At 49.8% G+C, this 24763-nt stretch overlaps 11 protein-coding genes across 11 annotated transcripts; 4 read left to right on the forward strand and 7 right to left on the reverse strand.

The window, feature by feature from the left end:
- Window positions 1-368: 368 nt before the first annotated feature.
- On the reverse strand, window positions 369-2226 carry N7481_012427 (uncharacterized protein; the record flags this gene model as incomplete). The annotated part of the gene is made up of 5 exons (XM_057271646.1): window positions 369-420; window positions 620-1260; window positions 1321-1680; window positions 1755-1899; window positions 1955-2226. The coding sequence occupies 5 exons, from the start codon at window positions 2224-2226 to the stop codon at window positions 369-371; spliced, it is 1470 nt and encodes a 489-aa protein (XP_057115834.1).
- Window positions 2227-2559: 333 nt separating this feature from the next.
- N7481_012428 (uncharacterized protein) lies at window positions 2560-3817 on the forward strand (the record flags this gene model as incomplete). Its single annotated transcript, XM_057271647.1, has 2 exons — window positions 2560-2905; window positions 3051-3817. 2 exons carry the CDS (start codon window positions 2560-2562, stop codon window positions 3815-3817), a joined length of 1113 nt encoding a protein of 370 aa, XP_057115835.1.
- A 43-nt stretch (window positions 3818-3860) lies between these two features.
- Window positions 3861-6013, reverse strand: N7481_012429 (Zn(II)2Cys6 transcription factor; the record flags this gene model as incomplete). The annotated part of the gene is made up of 2 exons (XM_057271648.1): window positions 3861-5325; window positions 5385-6013. The coding sequence occupies 2 exons, from the start codon at window positions 6011-6013 to the stop codon at window positions 3861-3863; spliced, it is 2094 nt and encodes a 697-aa protein (XP_057115836.1).
- Window positions 6014-6530: 517 nt separating this feature from the next.
- On the forward strand, window positions 6531-7557 carry N7481_012430 (uncharacterized protein; the record flags this gene model as incomplete). Its single annotated transcript, XM_057271649.1, has 2 exons — window positions 6531-7081; window positions 7134-7557. 2 exons carry the CDS (start codon window positions 6531-6533, stop codon window positions 7555-7557), a joined length of 975 nt encoding a protein of 324 aa, XP_057115837.1.
- A 663-nt stretch (window positions 7558-8220) lies between these two features.
- On the forward strand, window positions 8221-9462 carry N7481_012431 (putative pathogenicity factor; the record flags this gene model as incomplete). Its single annotated transcript, XM_057271650.1, has 1 exon — window positions 8221-9462. The coding sequence occupies one exon, from the start codon at window positions 8221-8223 to the stop codon at window positions 9460-9462; it is 1242 nt and encodes a 413-aa protein (XP_057115838.1).
- Window positions 9463-9998: 536 nt separating this feature from the next.
- N7481_012432 (SNF1 family serine/threonine-protein kinase) lies at window positions 9999-12560 on the reverse strand (the record flags this gene model as incomplete). Its single annotated transcript, XM_057271651.1, has 3 exons — window positions 9999-10552; window positions 10609-12038; window positions 12136-12560. 3 exons carry the CDS (start codon window positions 12558-12560, stop codon window positions 9999-10001), a joined length of 2409 nt encoding a protein of 802 aa, XP_057115839.1.
- Window positions 12561-13381: 821 nt separating this feature from the next.
- N7481_012433 (snoRNA-binding rRNA-processing protein UTP15) lies at window positions 13382-15007 on the reverse strand (the record flags this gene model as incomplete). The annotated part of the gene is made up of 1 exon (XM_057271652.1): window positions 13382-15007. The coding sequence occupies one exon, from the start codon at window positions 15005-15007 to the stop codon at window positions 13382-13384; it is 1626 nt and encodes a 541-aa protein (XP_057115840.1).
- A 341-nt stretch (window positions 15008-15348) lies between these two features.
- Window positions 15349-16135, reverse strand: N7481_012434 (transcriptional regulator family TF; the record flags this gene model as incomplete). Its single annotated transcript, XM_057271653.1, has 2 exons — window positions 15349-15762; window positions 15821-16135. 2 exons carry the CDS (start codon window positions 16133-16135, stop codon window positions 15349-15351), a joined length of 729 nt encoding a protein of 242 aa, XP_057115841.1.
- A 321-nt stretch (window positions 16136-16456) lies between these two features.
- N7481_012435 (Zn(II)2Cys6 transcription factor) lies at window positions 16457-17761 on the reverse strand (the record flags this gene model as incomplete). Its single annotated transcript, XM_057271654.1, has 3 exons — window positions 16457-17033; window positions 17109-17383; window positions 17585-17761. The coding sequence occupies 3 exons, from the start codon at window positions 17759-17761 to the stop codon at window positions 16457-16459; spliced, it is 1029 nt and encodes a 342-aa protein (XP_057115842.1).
- A 308-nt stretch (window positions 17762-18069) lies between these two features.
- On the reverse strand, window positions 18070-19902 carry N7481_012436 (MFS transporter; the record flags this gene model as incomplete). The annotated part of the gene is made up of 3 exons (XM_057271655.1): window positions 18070-18383; window positions 18445-19134; window positions 19236-19902. 3 exons carry the CDS (start codon window positions 19900-19902, stop codon window positions 18070-18072), a joined length of 1671 nt encoding a protein of 556 aa, XP_057115843.1.
- Window positions 19903-21838: 1936 nt separating this feature from the next.
- Window positions 21839-24509, forward strand: N7481_012437 (uncharacterized protein; the record flags this gene model as incomplete). Its single annotated transcript, XM_057271656.1, has 2 exons — window positions 21839-22056; window positions 22127-24509. The coding sequence occupies 2 exons, from the start codon at window positions 21839-21841 to the stop codon at window positions 24507-24509; spliced, it is 2601 nt and encodes an 866-aa protein (XP_057115844.1).
- Window positions 24510-24763: the final 254 nt, after the last annotated feature.

Genomic DNA, 24763 nt, shown 5'->3' on the forward strand with positions numbered 1-24763 from the left:
ACAGAAAAAAAGGCAAAAAGGTAATCGAGGTAGGCCAAGCGTTTCAAATAATCAACCTCGTTGTTACTCTTCCCCCCGATGGTCTCAGGGCCAAGACCCCTAGACTATTCGGAGCTACGTGACAAGGGGGACTGATTTTCTATTCTTAACCAATTGCTTTGCCTGCTATTTTCTTCATGCTCATTGCTCAGCTCACCATCTCTTCTCTACAACATCGCCCGGTGGCGCCGGCTTGGTTACCCCAGTAGAAACTTGAACATTGGGGCGATTGCCACTATGGAGCGCCGTAGAAAGTAGAGCACTACATAGCGCTAGCATAAGTTATGATCGCCATTCTTTTCATTGATGCACTCCTCACAACCTTTTGACTAAAGAGCATAAACAAATTCAGGATTCTCCTTGTCTGTAAAGTCACGCCAACTAAGGTCTTTGTAAGTAAATAGGACGCTTTTTGAGTGCCAGAAAAACTCACCCCTGGTTTTGTAGCCTAATATACCCGGGACTCGCTCTTATTTCTGCCTTTCGCCGATTTTCTCGACGACACCACCAGTTGATGAAAAGTAAATCGCAGATACATAGAATAAAGCAAATCATTATAGTTATCTCGGCTGGAACATACCGCGGTGCATCCTTGGGACTGAATGTCTGCGGCCCAATGATATTTCCTGCGCAATATCCAATGAGATATAATGCGGCGACTGTTGTTTTCTTGGTGTAGCCTGCGATATTGCTAGAGATAAGGGATAGGACTGTAGCCCCCGTAGCAGGAATCGCTTGTGTCAAATAATAACCAATCAGTCGTCCGATATTGTAGCTGTCACCTGCGATAGGCAAAGCAATAATCAAGATGATGCCTATCAATGCTACTGCCATCGGTACACATGCCACAAGCGTCCGATTATGGTAGCGATCACCTGTCCAGCCATTTAACAAACAGGCAATTATCACGACGGCACCTCCGGGTATACCATAGAGTAGACTTTGCTGCGAAGTATATCCGAAACTCACGATGAGTTGGCTGAAAAAGTTCGTAAGGCCGCCGTTTGGAATATCCGATAAAACACCGTACATAAACAAGGCCCAATTGAGAGGATCTAGCAGTGCTTCACGAAATTGGTACCACTTGAAATGTCGGTTGCCAATGCCTTGTTCATTCTCACGGACGCGCTGGATCGCAAGTAGGCGGTCCCTCTCGTTGAGCCAACGGCAATTGAGTTGGGAGTCGGGGATGACCACGTAAAATAAAATGCCTATACAAACCTTCAAGCCATAGGATATTTCAGCATATTGAAATGTATTCTTTTCTTCCTTTTGACTTACCGTGAAACAGCCCGTGGCAATGAAGATGACTTTCCAACCAGCAATGGCGGCGTCGATTGCCGAGAGACGTCGAGAAATACCACATGCTACCAAGCCGCCAACTATTTGACCACATCCGTTTGCACTTATCCAAATACCTGCTCTCAAATTATGCTCGTGAACAGTATACCACTGTGAAGAGAGCAAAGCGAAGGCCGGCATACTGGCAGCTTCAAACACACCGAGAAGAAATCTAATCGCCACAGCTCCCTGGAAGTTCGACACGGTCGCAAACAGAGTCAGTATTATTCCCCAGGTTGTAACACAGAAAGCTGAATATTTGGCCAGAGGTAAAAGCTGTAGGAGTCGGCTAGTCGGGTACTATAATTATTAAGAAGGACTCGGAGTTAGAGAAATTAAAAATGACCACCTGCTCAGAATTGTGCCGAACTTACTTCCCAGGCCAGCCAACCGATATAGAAAATCGATCCTAGCCATTGATATTCATCTCCCTCTAGATGTATGTCTTCTTTGAGTCCCATGATGCTTGCATAGGAAAGAGTCGTCTTGTCCAGGTAGTTGAGACCGAACACGCAGAAACTGGAGGGTATGAATTAGTACTTAAAAGTCCATAGAAGGCACTATAGAAACTCACAGTACGGGCATAAGATGCCAATCTATTGTGCGAAGTAATCTCCGATTTGTTGCATCATCCAGGACCAACGGTGGACCATCGTAGTTTGCCAGCGCCTTCATTGCTTCATCATCGTCTTCGGTGTATTTCATCACATCGCCGCTGGCAACCACCTCTCCGGCTTCAAGGTCTGCCGCGGTTATAGCTTCATCTGGCTGTGAGTTCATTTTGCTTGTTAGGAGCTCAATATGGGTGTGCCCAGGAGCTTCCGTTTGCTTCTGCTCTTCACCCATTCTTGGACTCATGTTGACGGCTTTAGTTATGACCAAAACATGCCCCAGAGTGGTCGGCTTGCTGACAATTATACCGGCGTCCATGCATGGATAATTACCCCACGGGGTATCCATGCAGGGAGCCCCGCCGGGATCGACTTGATTCTCAGGACCGGCAACAACCCGTCGGTCTTATGGCCGAGCATGTCCGATCGCTCATCAACTGCAAAAGACAATAGTGGATGAGCTCTTAGCCGAATGTTCCCCGCACGATCATTGTTAAGACCAAGGTCGCCAGAAAATCCTTGAAGGTTTCTCGCGACATCTCCTGGTAACTGATACTGAAGGTATACCATGGGCACAGCGATCGGATTAGGTGGGCTCAACCCACCCCCTCCGTCAAACAACACAGTGCGGGTCCGCATGATAGACACAAAATCTTTCATGTCATTGCATGCCTTTTCCTTTGTCAAGCCGGTAATGCCTGGGCACGAACGAATGAGTGTCACAACCGTGGCCTTTTTGATCGAAAATGAGCGACTAGAAAAGAAAGCGATGTTTGATCTTGGAACACGAAAGGACTATTGGAACTCCCCACCATTCACACTCACGAGAATCGAGGCCGCGATCCCGGGCGTGAAGATCGAGAAGGATGTCACAGAGATTTTGCAGGAGCAAGGCATGAGGCTGGATGAGATCGGTATGGAACTCGGAATCACACCTGGAATCCATATCGATCAGAAATCTAACTCTCGCAGATGATATTATCTGGTCTCACAGTCATTGGGACCATATGGGCAGCCCACATCTATTTCCCCCGTCGACGAAACTGTCCTATGGAAAAGGAACGGGACCTTTTCCCGCATATCCCGAGAACCCAAACTCCAATCTTAACGGCGATGATTTCAAGGACAGGGAATGTGTTGAGATTGACTGCACAGACTTACACATCGGACCGTTCAGTGCTACCGACTTCTATGGAGATGGCTCCCTATATCTGCTAGACACCCCCGGACATTGGCCAGGACATATATGTGCTTTGGCTCGAACTACACCAGACACTTTTGTCTTTCTCGGTGGTGACATTTGCCATTTCGCAGGCGATTTTAGGCCTAGTGAGGAAATCCCATTACCGAACTCTATTCCCGCGGATTCTCTTCTCAGCAGTCAAAAATACCCGATGCCATGTCCATGCGAGTTCTTCTCCGCTCATCATCCTCAGCTTCGAGAAATTGGGCCCTCGGTCGATACAAAATCCACGCCATTTTACCAACTCTCGACACATGCGCATTCAACCTACAAAGATCCGGCCACTGCTGCGATTTCGACCTACGGAATGCAAAAGTATTTCGACGCTGATCCCAATATCATGGTCTTTCTAGCGCACGACACATCATTACTTGATCATTTGCCCACTTTCAATGAAAACCCCGATGATGATCTCAACAATTGGAAGGAGTTGGGGCTTAAACAAAAGTGTCACTGGGGATGGATGGGTGAGCTTCCACGGTATGATAAAGATGGAAATGTGGTTGGACCAGGAAATCGGGAAATGCCTATTGTTGATGGTCTTTGGGTGGATGGCGCTCTGATAGAAGGCTTCAATAAATAATTATATAGAGAAATCAAAGAAGGGCCCATAAAGAGGCTCAGTGCTAATTATTTTGCTGCATCTCCTCGTACAAGAAAAATGGGAAGTCCGCATTCGCAAGCCCTTCTCCTCCAGGGGCAAGAAGATCATACCCCATGCCCAAGCTCCATAGCTCTTCATCTTGAAAACCCCAATTGTTGTAAGGAGAAACACCTGGCGTCAGTTGAATATTATATTCAGGGCTTCTATCAACTTGGATGCCTGTCTCAATTGGATGATGCCCGAGAGCGTAAGTTAGTATTTCAGGAAAGTCCCTTTGTTCGTCACTTGGTCTATCTGGCCATGAAGTAACTGGGTATTTCAAGTTTTCTCGGGGAGTCCGATCGGTCATCCTCTTTCTGGATTTTGGGTTCGTCTGTTTTAACATTCGCTCGAATCCATTTGCCATGCTGAAAACCATATGGCTGGCGCCAGCCTGGCAGTCTCGCAGTAACTTGATTATGCCTTCGATCAAAGGCCTTGTTCGCTGAACTGGATCTATTGTTATGCCGATTTTCTGCCAGCGACGTGACATTTTCATCAAGAAGACGACGGCAAAAGCGATCATGGAATGCATATAGAGTGGCATTCCTACAATTCCTTCGCGATATCCTGGTTCTTCGATAAAATGCTCGAGAAGCAGATGAGCTGCGTCGATTGCCCTAAGCGTTAGAGGTCGAAGGCTCGTAGGGAGATCATGAAGGGTCTCTAGCGGGCGCCCTCTTAGAACCAGTGAGTGCAATACCAGCTCGCTGAAATAGTAGTGCAGGTCAATGCCACCTCCTAGTATATTGATCATCCTCAAATGACACCAGCGGTCCTTCCACACCCGTGAATCTTCCGTGAACCTAAAATGGTTCAATACAGATGCATCGTCGCCACCCATTGTTCTTTTAGGCTCAAGACCAAAATTCTGGAAAGCCTTGCTCATGATGACTAGTCCAGTGACCTGAGCGATGAGTGCCTGATCTGATGGTGTGCACAATGGCGAGTTCAGGAGGACTTCAAAGTCTTTAATCGGCCTCAGCTCGGCCATCACCGGTGGTCGACCATAGGCAATGCTTGATTGATGATCTAGAACGAAGAGCAGGTACCACAATCTAGCCTTTTCGAGATTCTCCCTGCAAGTATCTTCATTGGCATCTGGGTTGTAAAAGGCTTCGTAAAACGCGTGGTGAAGATTCAATTCGGTCGCCATGCGAATACATAAGCCACTCAATTTCCAGCTTAAGTCAGGTTGCCAGAGCGCTGCGATACATAGTCCACGAATATCGTCGAGGGTATGAAAACGATCGAATATTGCGGAGGTGACAAGTCCAAGGAATCGACTATGGCATCTTTCATGTAAATATTCGTGTCCGGAGATGTGAAGAGCGCTGACTAGCATGATGGCAGTGAACAATATTGTGGAGGACGTTCGAATCGTCTCAAGAGTTGCATCTTGGGGAATCGTAGCCGAGAAAAGGTGTGGCGATAATAGTGTCTTGAATCTGTATTTGCAAGTGCATTAGAATTTAAAAGTAAAAAGTCCCAGGGGAGTGTGACCAACAGTTCCAGCATTTCGTCAGCCTCTTCATATGTCAAGATCATTTCTGAGATCAAGTCTGAGTCCATTCTTCTCATTCCACCTTTGCGCCTCTGTTTCGAGCTTCTAAGCTGGCTACATAGCCCGTCAAGCCTTGTTGCTTCAATCAGACTTCCCATCCCGATGGTCGGCCCGGGTGAGATATCTCTCTCTTGCGGTCTGCTGCTGCTAATCCCTGGCTCCGGTGAATTCTGCCTTGTCGGTCGTGATGATTGTGATGGCTCCACGATATCCGGTGGTGCATATAGGTCGAGTGCGGGCAAATTCAATTTTTCTAGCACATCCTCGAGTGCTCTTTCAAGTTTGATCAAATTGACATTGTATGGCTGTGGTCGTGTCTCGATATTTTCGGCAGTCATCCATACTTTCTTCTCGCTGACGCACTTGAGTCGAAGACGAAGACAGCGTGAACAGCTGCCCATACCTCGATCTGCAGAATCACATTTTACCTTGAGCTTGCGGCAGGTAGAGCACGCTGTCCCCTTCTTGGACTGTTGAATCTCTGTGCCATCTTCTGCTCCTCTCTTCTGTCTTTTCTTTGCAGGAGATGACTCCCCGGCCACATGAGTGGAGTCGGTCAATTCGCGATTCATGCTGTAAACGAAACTCAGTCGGTCAGAGTGGCAGCGGAGAGAACAGAAAACTAAAACCGACATGAGGAGAAGCTCCCCCGGATGAATTAAAGTTGAGTGACGCTCCAGGGCCCACTAGCTCCTCTTTTCGAGGGCAGTTGTGGTACATCCATTTCATTTGTTCCATCGATGTCAGTAAGATCCGTTTTTCCCACCGAATGCGAAAAACCAGCCGAGGTACATATCAACACACCATTAAAGAAAACTGTACTCAATTTCTTTCTGCGGCTTCTCTTGAAACTTCGACCCTATTTCGCACCAAGTTCATTTCGTAGGAAGAAAGGCTGCCCCGCTTCCCCGCCCCATTGCCGACGGGGATGATCGGGGTTATGCCGACGGGGATGCGAACATGCTGTATCACCTAGGAAGGCTTCCTGTTGATTAAATTAATCAAATTAGTATTTGAAACGTAGCTGTCGAGGTAAAAATCTTACCACAGCCTTGCAACAGTAGCTTACTTGGCAAAAATACCTTCATGATGGCAACATTTCGACCGCGTATCGCTATCACTCTAGGCGACCCAGCCGGTGTCGGACCTGAATTGGCAGTGAAGCTTCTCGCAGACCCTCAGAATAGCGCGAGAGCCGACCTCCTTGTTCTTGCAGATAAATCCGAAGTCGAAGCTGCGGCCTCCGTCGCAAATGTGACAATCCCCGAAAGTATACAGATTCTGCACGATGGAACAGCTCCGACCACGCCGATTGAACGAGGGAAGATATCAAAGGCGGCAGGCGAGCGAACCTTGCACCAGCTCAAGCGAGCAACTGCATTGGTGAACCAGGGAGAAGCGGACGCCATTGTATTCACGCCGCTCAACAAGACATCACTTCATATGGCTGGGATGCACGAGGAAGATGAGCTGCGGTGGTTTGCGATGCTCTTGAACCACAAAGGAACGACTAGCGAGGTCAATATTATTCCAGGCCTGTGGACGGCGCGAGTGACAAGCCATGTCGCAATGAAAGATGTGTCTGCAAGGATCTCGAAAACGTCAGTCTCCGACTCAATCGAGCTTTTGCATAATTTGCTGTACGTACCCCCGCTCGGAATTGCCGGTCTCAGACTAACCTTGAGTGCACAGTTCTGACTCTGGCATCGCAAGTCCTCGCTTGGGTGTATGCGCGTTGAACCCTCACAATGGCGAGAATGGGCTCTTTGGTCGTGAAGAGATTGATGTCATTCGACCGGGTGTAGAGCTTGCTTTGTCGAAGGGGATAGACGTCAAGGGGCCCTTTCCTAGTGATACCATCTTTGTCGCCCGAGCAAATTATGACGGCATTATAACCATGTATCATGACCAGGGCCAAATCGCCCTAAAGGTCATTGGATTCGATGGTGGTGTGACCGTTCAAGGGGGATTGCCGGTGGTGATAGCCACCCCAGCACATGGCACGGCGTTTGATATTGCGGGGAAGAACATTGCTAGTGTGAGGAGCAGCCAAAATGCATTAGACATCGCGATTGCAGTTGCCAGCAAGAAGGCTGCTTTGCGAGCTACTCAATAGAATTTTCTAGAAATTATTCGACCAGGAAGCTTATTCTAACACTGTTAAACCTGTACATCTCCACTCCTTGATTATAGTAGATACCAGAGAAATACTTTCGAGTGTTGAATGATGTATGATTCAATAGGCCAGAGATGGCTTACTGTGGCCAAGATCGTACAGTTTACTCGCTAATTGCAATTAAAAGTTTGCTGGGGATACTTTAAACTCGCTCAAAATGCAAAACAAGGCGTAATTATAGGCAAAACAGATTATAGCCATCTCTGTTGCTTAATAAATGAGGTATCATGTAAGTGGAAGTTTCCTCGAGGGTTCTGAAATAAGGCGGAAATTTCCTTTTCGCGGCTATAAGTAGATGTCTTGCTCTCGACTAATTTCTTCTTTCTCATCACAACCTCTAATTTTTCTTTTTACCTCATCATTTGAGTAAGCTCCATCCAAAATCATCATTAAGAACGGAAAGGGATGTGCTTACTCCCCTGTCCCACCCACCATCCCATACACCGTCCATCAGCCCTTGATGGATAGACCTTGTTGGATTCAACATCAGGTATGACATTTTATAAACAAGATAATACACGTCACTCCTCTTCTTGAGCTAACTATACCTAGGGCCCTAGAGAACTTATGTCGCCATATCTTGTCGGGGCTTGTTATTCTGAAATGCCTTCCCTCAGGTCTGGGGCAAATCCCCCAGCTCTCAGTTCCAGCCAACGAAGCCCCTATCTTGACACCGAGGTCAATCGACAGACAAGCAACTTGGGAAATGATATCCCAAGCCCCTCGACAGCCAGCTCTGATGAGTTATCTTCGCACCAGACCGATGAATTCTCTCTCTCCGAGGACGAGGACGAAGACGAAAGTGAAGAGAACACATCAGACAATCCCCCTGAAAGAGCAACATCCCACAACAATATCTCTTGCGAGTTTGCTGGCACTTGCCAGATGGACAGGGAGGCCCATACCCATTACAGGAAGATCATCTCGCATGTTTTCGGCAGAAACAAGTCTGCCACCAAGGTCTTCCCTGAATATGTCTGGGTCCACTACTGCCGCAAGCACTACCAGCGAGCAAGATATCGCGCAGGCCAATGGCCTTTCACGCAGTGTGACCTCCTGATCGAATCTCTTTCTCGAATGCAGGAGTGGGGTGGTGTTAAGAGCTTCCAACTCATTCTACGTCGACGGGAGCAAGAGCGTCGCCATAACACCAATACTGACGGAGACCCTTCCGGATCTACGACGAGTTCCCCTCGCTCTCCATCTGGCACTGGTCCAGCTGCGAAATCGTCGCCTATTGGCCGTAGGAATCCAACAGCTGTGACTGCTCCTGTTCCAGACTGGCTTCTGGAACGACTCGGATCTAACCTGACCTTTAATGATATTCGAGAAATCATCCGCCAAATTCGTCAAAATATGGAAGGCCTTCAGAGGAGCAACAACGAAGCGGAAGAGGAGTCTGCCGAAGATACTCAATCCGACAAAGCCTCAAAGACAAAGAAAGGCAAAGCTCGCCGTGGCAGTTCCACTTCTACTTCCAAGCGCGCGAACAACGAGGTTCGATTCCCCGACATTGAGATTATTCCTATATTTGAGCAGTGGGCATTGGAAGATCACAATATTTCACGCAAGCAGAAGAAGAACGACAAGGAGAATGATAATTCTTCGCAGAAGTCAAAGACTAAGCCTTCGACCTCGAGCAAGAAGCGCCTTACGCCTCGACGGAAGCGAGTTTCAACAGCTAGGACTACTCCGAGTTCTCATCAACGCTTGGATCGCGTTAATGAGCATGGTGGGGTAAAGAAGCCCTCTACGACCAACGGCTCTAATGCCAGCACCCGTGAGACCTACCAAAGGCCACCGAATGGCAATGGTAAACGCGAAGGGCCATTGCGCAAAAGATGACCAAGAGGTGCTGTTCGAATGTCTTATCGGTCTGTGGGGAAGGGATCAAAGAGAGCCCTGGAGAGCAACAAAAAAGATAAAAAACCCCTTGAAATTTGCTAGATTATGAAGATATTAGCTAGATGTACTGTTCAAATTGTCAATACAGCTGGAGTAGAAAAATAAATTTGAATTACTCAATATTACCCACCGTCTAACTTAACATTAATAATAATGTAGATCTTTTATTCATATATACGTATACGGTTTGCAAGACCGACAGTAAGAATGATAGTTGAATTTAAGTAGATTCGATCACAAAATATTTTCCGATATTGAAGGCAACAACTCCACTATGTGCAAAAGCGACAATAATATCCCACACGCTCGCTAGAAAAAGATAGATACCAAATGCAATGAGATCCGACGTACAAAACACGCCACCTCGTATCATATCGCCGGATTGAACAAAAAGGAAAAGCATTGACGGAAATTAAGAGGTGATTATGGTGGAAGTTATCGTGATCGTCACAGGCAGACGAATATATAAATGACTACTAGCTAGCCACTGCAAGCTGAGCCACCAGATCCGAGGCCACGTCAAGGAACGGGTATGGACTGGTCACCTCTTTCTCCTTGTTCATGTAGCGCTTGCTGATGGGGTGCCAATCGGTTTCACCGTGGGGGCGGATGACGTTTTGATAGCCGTCGCACTTGAAGTCGACCATGTAGTTATTTTCCTCGAGTTGGTACAATTGGATATCGACGAATACCCATACACCGTAGGAGATGGTTGGGAGTCCCTTACTTTGCGTTGCTGACGAGGGTGCGGAGGGTGCGCTGTTTTCGGGGGTGAGGGATTTGGAATTGTCGTCTGTAGGTGCGGAAATGCCGGAGATATGGAAGCGACGGCGTAGCTCTTCGAGGTCGCTGCGACTGTTATAGACACTGGTGGTTGCACCAGGAGCCTTGACGCCTTCCTTCAAGAGTCGGGCACGAATGAACCAAGGGTCCTTGGGGATATAGTAGTCCGAAGGAAGGTCGGGGTATTTGCTTTGCAAGGGTTTGGGCTTATCAGGGGAGGGTGTTGCGTCAGGTCCGATGTTGGTGCCTATGAGAAGTCAGTATATGAAGAGAGCTCACGAACAAGAGGATGGATATACTAACCCGATTCAACAGGTGAGATATCCCAGACTCCGCCCTGAGCAGCAATTGCCCGGTATAAATACAACATGGCCTCGTAAGGCTGGTTTCGTGAACGAATGCCGAATTGCCACTTGCGAGATCTCTTCGGCTGCTGTGTGATTGGATGGCCAATTGGTGGTTCAAGTCGCAGCTTTTCCAAGTCGACGATACTGCGTGAGTGAGGCTTCAACGACCGGGCTGTTGCAGCTTGCTCCTCGGCAGTGAACTCTCTTGGCTCACCGCCAGCTTGCTCGTGAAGGGCGGCCTCTTGTCGACGCTCCTGGAGCACTCTATCACGTTCTTTTTGTTCTTGATCGCGTTGCTCCATAAGTTGATCGTGGACATAAGGCAAACTGGTGGGCAAAATTCGAACGTGGCTGAGACGCGGCTGATCAAAATCTTCCGCATCGGCTTCTTCGGCATGAATGCGTCGCGCAACACTTGGAGTGCGAGCAACGGCGGGTTGCGTTTGTGGTTGAGCTTGTGGTTTGGGAGGAGGAGCGCGGTCTGCCGGTGATGCGGCAGGTGATTTCTGGACAGGCATATTCTGGGCCATCAAGTTATCCTCGGTCGGAGAATTAGTCTGCATCATCTCATTCTCCACGACGATCGAGAACGCATCTTTGATAGCGCTGGGTTCTGGGTGCCTCAATGCCTCTTCGATATCTTCCTTGCCATAACCCATACTTCTCTCAAGCTTCGTCACGGCGATCCGGTGAATCTTATGTTGAACTGGAAGCGGCTTGCCTGGGGCCAGCTTGCGAGAATCAATTGCTTTATTGGGGTCCACGCCAGTTGCGATGAATTCTTCAGGAGGGGGTTCCAAATATATCGGTATGCCCTTGGTGAACCAAGGGTCTCGTCGGATCTCTTCGATTGTGATTCGATGCACTGGGTGAACTTGGAGCATTGATCGGATGAGGCGGGTTGCCCCTGGAGAGACATAGCTGGGCACATGGAAGTTACCGGCTGCGATCTTCTTGAAGAGGGCAGGGATATAGTCGTCGTCAAAGGGCAATCGGCCCACCAACAGCACGTAGAGAATAACACCACAACTCCAAACATCCACCTCAGGACCCGCGTAAAGCTTGCCAGAAATGACCTCCGGGGCGGCATAGTTGGGACTACCACAGCTAGTCTTCAAGAAGTTGCCATCCGTCATAATATTACTCAATCCGAAATCGGCGATCTTAACGTTCTTCTGGCTGTCAATCAACAGGTTTTCCGGCTTCAGGTCACGATGGACGATTTTGTGTCGGTGACAGTATTCGACGGCACAGATGATTTGCTGGAAGAATTTCCGGGCTTCGTCGTCATTGCATTTCCCCTTCCTCACAAGGTAATCGAATAATTCTCGCTCGGCGTATTCCAGTACCATCACAATGTCAGTCTTGGTCGCAATCACGGTGTATCTAGAGGCGGGGGTGTGGTAGTTAGTCATTTCGGTTCGCACGGAAGGAGGGGCAAAGCTGCCGATCGATGAGATGGGATTGAATTTGAGTTGCATACAGTTTAATGATGTGAGGGTGCCGCAACAATTGGAGGTACTGGATCTCTCGTTCCACGCGTCCGACCATGTCGCGTGAGAGTAGCTTGCGGCGAGAGATAATCTTCAGAGCGACCTGGCGGCCACTCGGTTGGTGAATAGCCAGCTTCACCTTACCGAACGACCCCTCGCCGAGGATCTTCACCGTCTGGTACTGGTCGAGGCGCTGCATGTCCCTTGTGGTAGCGGGGGATTGTGTGACAGCGGCAGCATCGGACCGGCCGGTTGGCCGTGACGGTGGCATGGCCATGGCGGAGGGGTTTTGGCCAGCAGATTTGGTCGCACGCTGATCTCGTTCTCGTTCACGTTCACGTTCACGGGGGCGATCGCGGTCGGCGGTAGGGGGAAGAGGAATCGAGAGATCCTCTTCATCGAAAGCGGCGGCCATGATGGAGGGACAACGTGACGTGATTGATTTTCTGGGTCGTTCCAGCGGTCTGGGCGGCTGGTTGTGCCGTGGTTCTCGTTCTATTTTTTTCTGCCCTCAGCGCATCGCCAATCAATCGGTCTCGAACCTCCCCACAATAGCAAGGTGGAGATAGGAACAGCTGTTGCACGGTGCCAGGTGTCGAGCGGGGCGTATCGAAGTACTATCTTGAATGAGAGAACCCTAATCAGGGGATACCAATCGTGTTGAGAGAGAATCCGGTGGCGAAAAAAGTTGGAAGGTTGAGGATGGAAAGTGGGAAAAGGTAGAAAAAGTGGGAGTGGAAGAGGGAGAGGAAGTGGGAGGGGGAGGGGGAGGAGTCAGAGTCACGATGGTCTGGGGAGGAGAGGGAGATCCCCCCCTAAAACGAACACCGGTCACGGTTATGGTCTCACATTTACATTTACATTAGTTTACTTATTAGTTGGTGTTTATCATCTGAATAATTATACATACTTATGACGGCTTGCCGAGAACAGTCGGCTCCATAGATCCACCTCGGTTAATACTACTGCATATATGAAAGAAATGGCGTTGAGCTTGCAGCTCTCCCCACATAACTACTAGTACTCACCGTTTACACTAATTATACTAGTATGTACTCTGTACTTTTTCTCTCGATCGAAAGATCATTATAAATGTCGACTTTTATTTCTATGCAACTTTGTACAATGATCAATGGCCCGCCATGTACACCGACGAAGCAAAACCCAGACAACCCTGCCCAAAACTCCGAGCCATTTTGAGATATCATATGATGGTATGGAACAATGACAATGAAATCAGGCCTTCAGCATATCCAGCATACCTTTAGTCTGGTATGCATGCTGAGCCATCTCAACCTCGTCGCGCACCCGCAAATGCAATCGCTCAATGAGCTTGTCAATCTGCGCCGACTGACCCAGATTCCCCGAGTAGATATCGAGTAGGTTCATGGCAATCTCCACACTGAGATCGACCAGGCGAGGTTCACGAATATGCTTGTGAACCCATTGCAGAACCGGCTTCAGGGACACTTCGTCGCGGTCCCGGAGCGAGGCGCGCAGGGCGGAGCGGTGGCGGAGGTTGGTGAGAATCGTAAGTTGGGCGGTCTTGTCGGTCGATGAAAGGACTTGGTCTAGTGCAATGGCATATCGGCCCTTACGGAGGTCATTCTCCCAGGGTTGTTCCTTCTTCCGTCGCTTGCGATCCTGGCCTTCAAACACAATGTCCACTCCCTCGCCAATGAAGTCCCGTCCACGTAGTCGCTTCTCCCATCCGGCGCCACGCTCCTTAGTCTTCTTCGCAACTTGGCGGTCGTGCTCCTCCAATTTTCCCTCGAGCAGTGCGTCCATCTCCTTGCGGCGCTCACGCTCCTTGACCTTTTGCTGGCCAGAAAGTCGGGTCTTCACCGACAGAAGACCGGATTGCATACCGACAGCGATATGCTTGTCCTCGTACGCCACACCGGAAGTGATAACACTCAGGGACAGGATAGGCGAAGGGTATTTAGAGCCCGAGACGGTGTTCCATCCTGTAGTCTCGAAAACCTTCATGTGTCCATCCAGCGCACCACTGATCAAACGCTCGCCGTTCGAGGCCAGCGCAAGAGATGTAACTGTCTTTTGGTGGTTCTGAATCATGTGCAGCGGCTTTCCAGCAACGATATCCAGTACGGCGATCTTGTTGTCGGCGGCGGCCAGAACTTGTGTGCCTGCCGGCATGGGCAGAACGTCTTCAATGGGAGCACCCATCTTGAAGGTCATGGCAGCGCGTCCTTCCACACGGGGATCCCAGATCCGGACAGTACGATCGTAAGAACCAGAGACAAGTAGGCCTGAAGAAGCCATAGAACCAGGCATAAAGGCACCGCTGCGGGCGTAATCGGTGTGGCCGACGAAAGTGCGAACGCTAGTCTCTGCGGGCAAATCCCACAGGCGGACTGTCCGATCATCACTGGCAGTGAAAACGGATGTTGGGTCACTTGGCGAAAACTTGCTCACCCAGACGGGCTGCTTGTGGTCCTTCCATGTCTTCAGAATCGCGCGGGAGTTGACGTCGAACACCTGTACGGAGCCGGTGTCATCACCAGTGACGAGGACACGACCATCCGGACGAACATCAGTGCCGCGAACGGTATCATCGAAGCGAGTGATAGAGCGCAGGAGTTTGCGAGTGCGAATGGAATAGATCTGGACTCGGGCGCCAGTGGTGACGGTAAAGATGTCCGGAGGTTGTGTCAGGGAGGGAAATGCGGCGGCAGATGCAGGAGCGGAAGGTTGCGTAATCAGATTGACCGGTCCATTGGCGGGCGAGGGGATCAGAAGCGGATTCTTAAAGGTGCGCCAGTATTGCTGTTCTGGCGTGAGGCGGGTGGAGGGCAGCGAGGCGAGCTTCACCTGCTGCAAGGGCAGGACGGGCGCCGCCATGATTAATGATCGTAGGTAAATGCGCCGAGCAGGCCTGTGTATGGTCGATGGATTGAGGGGTATGAATCTGAAATCCCCGTGGCTCGCAGAGGCAGAAACAGAGGCGTCGCGAGAAAGTTGGAGGATCTTTTTTCTGCCGATCAAAAAAGTTCAGCCTTCCCAATGGGGTTAGCGGGTATAGCTTGGGTGCCTGAGGCATTAAATGCCCGATATATCAGGCAGCAGGAATCAATATTAAGATTTATGAGATACAACAAATGAGATAGCATAGGAATAGGTATAGAACTAGAAATTTCCCAGAGATGCCCAGGCCATATTCTACCCTGATAAGCCTTGCCAGTTTAACCAATAAAATCCATTTGCCCAATCTGCCACTCGTCTAGTAAATCAAATCCTAGGAAATCATCATAGAGCAACGGATTATTCTCGTACTGCTCTGCCTGTGAATACAGCGAAGCATCTTCATCCACCATACTTTTATCTTTTACTTGACCGACGCTGTTGGGCGGAACCAAGTATAAATTCTTTTTGGCAAGAATCTCCTCGAATAATGGCAGGGCTCGTTTCAGGGCTGGAATTTCCTTTCCCTGTGTGAGAACAAGCATTGTCTGGCTGATAGAGATATGGGCCATAGAGCGGACGAGATCTGTCTCGGTTGGATCGAGGGCCGATTCGATGTGTAGAGCAAGTAAAGCAATTATTGTCGTTACACTGGCAAGTCCATCATTAGCCCTCCATTTTTCGCGCTCTTTATACTATAGATAATGCTTGGAAAATGGGAAATGAGAAATGGGAAGGAATAAAGGAAGGCACATACAAAGATATGGGAAAGTCCTGGAGAGTGCCACTCGCCAGCACCCTCTTGGTAATTGTATCCAGTTCCAGAATAGCGGACCGAAGCCGCTGTTTGGCCCACTCACTCCAGTCCGCATGTTGGGTCTGCTGCCAGCAGCGTCGTATCAAACGACACAAGACGCACTCATATCTGTAGCTCACGGCTTGCATAGTCAAATAGCACACGTCGGCTCCAATGCTCCCATCCACATGCATCTTAACAGCGAGAGACTTGCGCCATGCATCTAGCGGGTGCAGCATTTGGCGAGGATCCTGCTGTGGCTTATTTGTCATGCCGGATAAACACTGTCCGACTTAAATAAGAGTTAGTGATTCTCCTGGTATCGGTGACAGATCAATGATAAAAAGGATGGAAGAAGCAGCGACAAATAATCAGATAGAACCAGCACCTACATATTCGAGACAACTCGCATTGAACAACAGGCAAGGCCCTTTGTTGAGGCGTGACTGGCGATAGCAAGCCGAATGATACTTCCGAGCTATCCTCCACTTCCCAGTCGTCTTCCGTCCTCAGTCTGATCATGGAGGCGTTTGCGAGTAGTCGTGAGCGTCTGGTGTTGACAGAGACATGAAAAATGTCTAAAGACTTCGTAGCTACAGTTGGCATAATGCTGGAAGAGCAGAACTTGGTGACGAGAAGAAGGACATACGTAGAGAGCCCACCATATCCTTCTGTACAGCTTGAAGACTGTATTGGGCTTGTCTTCTCGAGCACATCTGTGGAAGGGTCCGTGAGCAGTTAATACCCGCAATCATCGTCGCAGGGGCCGTAACCCAGGGATGGGAAACGTACGTGTTACGTATGTCAAGCTTGGTCGCAAGTCGGACTGCGTTGTGGAACCAGTAGCCAAAGTCCCGGTCAGTGGGGTGGTCTAGAATCACCATGCACAAAATTATTGATCCCTGCAGCATCAGCAATGGATCCTCTTCGGCAGAAAAGTCGTGAAGTAGTTTGGCCTTGGAGTAGAACAATTCTTGCGCAGCCGAGCGGCTAGCAAAACCACAGGCAGATAGCACATCTGCTGGCGCATGGACACTGGCCGGTGCCAATATGACGTAGAGCAGGAACAAGGAGCAATCACCGGATTGATAGCCGCGGATAAAGTCAACTCTGTTGATCACGGGAGCAAAAGGATAGACGTGTTCAAAGTATGTTTTAACGAGGGAATCTCTGTTGTGTTTTGTTAGTGATTTGAGGCGAATGCAAAAACCCGAATAAGATGGAGGATGGTAAGATTGGTCTCACAGATGGCGCGAAGGAGGTAGATCAAATACACCCTTCTTGGCAAGAAATTCGTTGTCAATCTCGTCCAATTGAGGCAGCTTGGCCCATAGACAGTTCCGAGGACTAAAACTATCTTTCGGGCTTGGACGGTAGGGAGTGCTGGGAATGGAGTGGTGTCGACTAGATTCTGTAGTTTTTTCCCCGGCCTCGTTCAAGATATTGAGATAGAACAGATCTAGTCCAGTCTGACGTGGGCTTTGGACATCTAGAGGATCGGAGGTCGAAGGTTGGACCGACTGTTCGAATGATTATATTGGTTAGATCGGTTGTGACTTAAATTGCAACACTGTCGATCATTAAAATGACATACTCGTACATGACCAGGAATCGGTGAAACATGGTTTAATTTCCTTGGAGCCCATCTAAGTTAGAACGCACCTAAAAAACTAAGAACCTTCCTATCAGCAATCAACTCACCTGGTCCGACCCTTACGGACCGGTAGTACACAGTCCTTGGCACACTGCCTGCTGGTACAGCTGCTACAGGGGAGGCCAATCTCGGCGGCATCACATTTCGTCTTGCGTGCACGGCAGGGCACACATGCCTTATTGGCTTTGAGGGCACGCTTTCCGGCTTCTCCGGATACCCTTGGTGGCTCGGCCCTAGAATTCATCAGGGGCGGAGAAGTGCGTTTGTTGCAGCCTTGTAATTGCGCGGACGGGGTAATGGCTTTGTTTTAAGTCTTTCGACGCACGGTGATTTACTCCGTAAGTTCCGGTCCGATCGGAGACTCGCATAATCCTTGAATTCAGCCGTGGAGGCCCACCATTAACATTCCCAGGTTCTCGGTCGCTTCGTACATGTACGCTACATTTTAGATTCACTGCTAACAATCCCGTGCAAATATATTTGATTTTTGCCATCTACCTGGGCAGGCCGAGTTAGTAGGGGCGTAGCAAATCACCCGCTATCTATTGTGATCTAAACAGTCTGTTCAACCTTCCTCTCCAATTCATTTGGCTCATCTTCAATTATTGCGCCTTGTCGGCGACTCATCGTCTCCAACACCTTTGCTGCTTCGAGTGAATACTTGCACTTACTGCGTATCTTCGAACCATACTTGTGGAAAAGAAACGGGAAAGGCACGCACGCAAGAACTAGAAACGCAGGAACGGAGCTCGCCCATTGATTTCCGAGCTTCTCGTACATTTGGGTGGTAAACAACGGAAACACCGTGCCGAACAAGGACCGAACCACTGAGTTGGCCGCCATAACAGAAGCAGCATAGACGGTATCTGTATGCAGGTGAGCACTTGCATTGTTGCAGAAGGTCACGGGGCAATTATCAAAACTTACAAGAGTCAACCAGGTAGCTCATCAGCGAGATGAAGACCATGACAAGTCCACACGAGAAGAAGACGGCACCGATTATGGGTACAATCCAGTGCACCGATGGATACGTCGTCCACGCAAACAAGAATAATCCAATCGGAACCACGAAAGATCCTACCATGGCCGTACCTAGTCTGACTTCGGGCTCGACTGTGTCTCCTCTTCCTTCGGTCTCCTCACACAGACGCACATAGCGTTTGTTGTCCACGCCGGCCGCTAGCGTCGCAAGACAGACGCCAATTGCGACGCCGATGAACGGAAGTCCGGCGATGCCCTGGCTCCAGCCTCGAGTATATTGAAAGACGATTGGAAACCCGGCAAAGAACATGTAAAGTGTGCCATAGATGATAGCGACGTACAGCGACGTCAGCAAGACAAGAGGTTCGCGGAACAATAAGATCCAGGGGCGCGTGAGAGAGATCGAGAGCTCTTGCAAGAAGGTCATGGGTGGCTTTCCCACATTGAGCCGAGACACATATCCTCTTCCTGTCATCCGGGAGAGGGCCTGCGCTCGACATTGCAGAATGAATGGTGCGTATGTTTCGGGGGTGATCAGCATCGTGAACATCGAGACCACACCTGCCATTATAGCGATTAAACCGAGAGGCCAGCGCCAACCCTGTTTCTCTGCAAGAAAGCCACCGGCAATAGGCCCTAAAAATAAAAACAGTTTAGCAAGTTTCAGCAAGTGTACAAGGGCAAAAATGACAAGAAATGGCAACAAGTAAAAACGGCATCTTCTAACTACCACTTACCAAGTGCAGGGCCCAGAAAAGGAGCCATGACAAACAACCCCATCGCCACTCCACGCTGCGTCTTGTTGAACATGTCGGCAATGACGCCCCCGGAATTGGTCATTGCCGACGAACCAAAGGCGCTGGCAAAGAAGCGAAGAACCAACAAGGCCGTGATGTTGGGCGAGCAGGTCGCCGCCACGCAGAACGCAGTGTACACCATGAACGAAATCACATATATGGACTTTCGGCCGTACATCTCTGACAGAGGTGCCCATATCAGTGGCCCTATGGCGAAACCTAACACGAAAAGCGACAAGCCCAGTGTTGCCACCTCCTCGGACGTATTAAAGCGCTGCTCGATGCCTCCGATGCCGCTCGCATATACCGAGCTGGAAAATGTCACCACAAACGTGGATAGGGCCTGGAAAATGGTGATGGCCCATTTTCGCCTATCGGAAAAATTCATGGCGTCTTGGTGGTCGTTGTTCAGGTAATCGACAATGTATGGATCATCTTTTGTACCTTTGCCAGCATAATTCTGGCTGCAGACATTGTCGTCAAGATGCGTGTGGAAGAGGATACCTTTAACCCAGGATATGCTTCGAGAGTGGGATGACGCCTGTGAGTTCTTGACTTTCTGGGAAATCTCATTGTTGGAGACAGTGGGCTCGGAAACGACGGCCATGTTGGGAACGACAGGAAGAACAGGAAATCAAGTTTTAAGATTCAAGATGTGGACGGAGAAAACCAACCAGTGTTAATGGTTGAACCGTTTTTTCATAGTAAGTATAAAAATCATGCTCGCAGTTATTGGTTATATAGTTCATCCCGGACATTCGCAATCGGAGTTTCAGCATGGCGATATTGCCGAGAACAAAAGCCCGCGGCATTACCTGCGGGATTATGATAAAGCGACATCGCGCAATACGTCAACAATTCGCGTAGATTGAAATGAGACTCCCATTGGTAGTAATCTTGGAATCACTACCTCCAAGTCGACTATTAATCACAGTACGTCGTGTTATAGGTACGCCAAAATGCCTGACAAAATGTCACGTTGTCGCCATAGATAGCCTGTGTGATGGTAAGTCGAGAAGCTAGTACCAGTCTACGTCAGAAAGCGGCGTTGGGATATTACTATCTCCTTTCGAGTATTTCTGTCTCCTTATCTAGTATTATGCTCTTTATATCTTAGTAGGTATTCTAGTAATTACTTCGCTATATTCCAGAGTTCTAACCAGCTGTATGTACGACAAGGCAGCGAACTAGCGCCGCGCGCCCACGTCGAAATACCACAGAAAGAGCGAAGCCCGAGAGGCATTTATTCCAAGGTCTTTGAAAATGGCATGCTACGACAAAGCCTGAATGGCCTGGACGCGAGGATGAGCTTCGTGTTCGTATGATATCGGAACGAGACCCCACTGTAAACTCTGGTGCATTGAAGCACTCCCTGGATCGTTGGGATCTTTTCAAAGTGTGCACCCTACTCCGTACTTCGATGATATATGGTCATACTATCATCCCAGATCAAGATATTTTCCAAGCTGACTACTGATCAGTGACAGCAGGCTTCCATATTCTTGTGGACGGGGTGTGCCTTTTAATAGATTTCGGCCCCAGACGCCCGGCAGAATCGGCCTCGGTCGGGGCAGTGAAGTAATACAGGCAACCGCCAATTGTCTGACGTGGGGACGTAGGGGATAGTAGGGGATGGTGGCACCGTTTCGATCTGTCTCACCTATTCAGACAATTAATTGAAGATGATATACGTGGAGGTGAGGGCGAGAATCGGTTTCATCAGGAAGCTCGGGGGATGCAAGTGGCGGTCGAGGAGTGTTTGGGTGTTTGGTTGGTTGTTATGGCAATGCGGGGCACACAGCTGTGTGTACTTTGTGTACTTTGTACTGCGGAGTGCTATGCTGTATGCTGCGTCCTGGTGGGGTGACAGCTAAAGGCTCTGCTGAAACAACGAAACCGGATTCACCGCACTATTGGTTTGCTAGATCTGTGAACCAGTCGCCAATGATTGCCCGCCCTGCGCCAGGAATGTATCGATCGGTGGATCGAGGTGGCTGGGGTACTGATGGGAGCTGACGCTGCCGATCCACCTCATTCTCAATACCTAGTCGGGGTTGGGTAGTCTGTAGAATGAAATGGAGTCTGGCTAATCTATTTCGCGGGCCACTGACGAGTTGTTGGTAGAAACATGAGCCAAACGAAGCAAAAAGAAGCAAAACCAGCCATCATAAGCATCATGAGGAGGAGAGAAGGAGGGGATGATCGTCAGCTTGGGCCTTGTTTATCGATGACGCCGATCAATGTATGGTCATAAATGGTCACGTATTGTCATATCGCCCAGTCCAGGCGCCAAATTCAGGGGAACCGGCCAATCAGAAGCCGGATATCTTCCGCATCCCCAGCCACCACCAATACCGCATTACCACATCTGTCATTCCATAAGGGAGCCTTTATCTTTCTTTTTTTCTTTCCCCTCCTTCCTCTGCTCTCTCTCTCTCCTTCTCTCTCCTCTAAGATCTCTCCTGAGACAACATTCGATGCTACCATTTTCTTATTCATTGAGCTCTCGCTTGTACCGTATCAAGCGTTAGAAGAGAGCTACCATGTCGAAACTCTTCAAAATCAATCATGCCGCCGGCATCTTCGCTGATATGTCGGTCGATGGACCCCCAATCGGTACTCTCGTCGCCATTATCGATCGAGCAAAGAACCTGCCCAATCGCAAAACCATGGGCAAACAGAATCCCTATTGTGCTGCACGACTTGGCAAAGAAGCGAAGAAGACCCCAACAGATCTACGAGGCGGACAAACACCACGATGGTAAGCTTATCACCACTATCGCAGCGGGGACCCTGGAGCTCTTGAATGATGCTAATCTCGCCTACCACAGGGACCACGAATTGCGTTTCACTGTACACGAGTCTCCTGACTACTATAAATTGAAGGTGTCTGTCTTCAACGACGATAAAAAGACAGACTTAATCGGAGAGACATGGGTGGACTTGCAAAACTTAATCATCCCCGGAGGAAGCCAGAATGACCACTGGCACTCGTTACAATGCCGAGGCAAATACTCAGGCGACATTCGAATTGAAATGACCTACTACGATACTCGACAACAAGATGAGGCTGTGATCGAACGACGGAAAGAAGCTGCAGAGAGAATTCAAGGCAAACCCACTACAACCACAAGCTCCGGCCTCTCTGGTCCTCGACAACTAAACCAAGTCAAACGACGCCCGTTGCCAACAGACCCCTCCGGAGTCGTCCCTCCTCGCCCTTTTCCAATGGAAAAACCACAGTCAGCTCCTCCGCTGCAGCAGCCAGTACCGTCACGACCAGCTATGCGTGAGCACGCCCACAGCATGTCACAGGTTGACGGCCCAGCCGCACACCCTGCTCCTTTACGAAACCCCGAACCTGCTTACGACGCCCCGTCTTATGAACCACAACCACAACACCAACCACCTCCCATGCATCCCCGAGGAGGCTACGAGGCCCACGATAATTATCAGCGTGAATGGGATACCCCAGCTCCCGCTCTTCCCCCGGCCGGGACAATGCGACGGAACACGCAGGGGATGCCATACGCAGAATCAGCCTACGACTTACGACCATTGCAACCACGCAGCCAATCTGACTCTGATCAACCTCCCTCCCGCGACTATCGCTCCACAAGTGAGCCACCGTTTGAGACTGACATGCGCGGACGGTCAATGTATGACGAGCCAGTACATCCCCACGATGCCTATAGCATGATATCACCCCAGTATACAGCAAACCCCGTGACATTTGGGCATGTCTCTACTTTCACGCCACGCCATCATGCTCATGTCGATGAGCCCATGCCATCTGATCACTCTCGACCCGGCTCTTCTGCCGGTCCGGGCGATGACCTCCGGTACCAATCCCACGACAGCAGAGCCCTGCAGCCTGTGCATCGTCGGGATGATTACCATCCGGAGTATGCAACAATGCAGCCCCGTGTCGAAGATGAGGACGAAGATGGACCTCCCCCGCCGCCGCCCGTTCATCGGTCTCGTATGGCTCAGCCTATCCCATCTCCTCAGCAACCAGTGACCCAAGCTGTATCACCCTACAAGCCCTATACACCCGGGCACTCTCCCAATGCTTCGCCTATGCCGGCTAGTCTCGTTGCTGGGTATGAAAGTGAGGACGCAATTGAGCGACAAGTGATTGAAACCCGCGTCCGCAGGCCAAGCACTCACGTTGATGATGAGATGATGATTACCCAACAGCCATCACCGGGGTCCATTCGTTCAAACACCCGGGCTCCCTCGCCCTACGATGCCCCGGTTTATCCCCTCAGAACATCCCCGAAGCCACTGGACGATCGAGCTAGTATCTCGAGCCGGGAATACCCCAATACAGAGACCCGTATGGTAACCCGGAAGTCAGTGAGCCCGCGACCTTCGTCCTCCGATTCGCGCGGAGGCTCCTCAATTCCCTTCTCCCCTGACTCATATAACAACTTCAATCCCAATGCTGCCCGCTCGGCCACTGGCCGCGATCCAGTACCGGCATATGACTCACCTTCTCAAGCTCGAGACGCCGCGCTACGAGCAGAGATCGAGCCTGTTCGAGACCTGAGCCAGCCTATCATCGGTGATGATGGTCGTGAGATCGATCCGTCGGATCACTTGCCAACCGACACATGGGCACCTGAGCCAGAGCGAAAGAACCGGAAACCAGAGGTCATCATTCGATTCAAGCACAGTCCCCGAGACCGACCGACGTCTCGAGGAAACGACACCACATCCCGCACCGCGGCTCCACCCCGTGTAGGATTCCGCACGGAAACAACTACCTACGGTGCTGATCGCCCAGGCAAGAGATACACTCCTACCCACGTCCACAGCTCCGACTCCATAGACCGAACGCCCCCGCGAGTCGATCGTGGTCAGGACAGCTATGCGAACAGCTACACCCATGGTCGGGGCTACAGTACCCCGGCCTCAATCGACCGGCCACGTTCTTCTCACCGCGGCTCCGTGTCTCCATCACCGAGCTCCCGTTCTCCGCTGTACGACTACAACGCCGGCCCTCCTATACCGTCCAAAGTACCGATTTCTTCCGGTGCTCCCTCCTACCCTGTGACGTCTAGTAACCCAAGCAGCGGTAATTCCGGGATGGACGCACTTAGCCGGGAACTAAAGACTATTGACATCGGCTCTGTCGCGTGCAGTCCAAGTCGCACAGTTCGGAAATATGCTCCACCGCGCGCCTCAGCATCGATCGGCTATGCCAGTTAAAAAGTTCCCCCAATACCCTTCATACCATTTGATTCTCATTGCATATTATGACTCATGTATTGTTACGTTTCTGCTTTGCTTTGCTTTGCTTTGCTTTGCTTTGCTTTGCTCTATTTTTTGGGGGTTCTTTAGGCGGTTGATTGTTTTATATCCCGGGTCTTGGCGACCATGATTTCAGATTGTGTATTCGACTCTTTTACTTGGATATCCGGCACATGTGGCGTTAGGTTCTTTCTTTTTTTGGCATTTTCGCC

Source organism: Penicillium waksmanii, assembly GCF_028829765.1.
Source record: "Penicillium waksmanii strain IBT 27052 chromosome Unknown utg000010l:1.0-3698451.0:1.0-3701458.0, whole genome shotgun sequence".
NCBI classification, from domain to species: domain Eukaryota; kingdom Fungi; phylum Ascomycota; class Eurotiomycetes; order Eurotiales; family Aspergillaceae; genus Penicillium; species Penicillium waksmanii.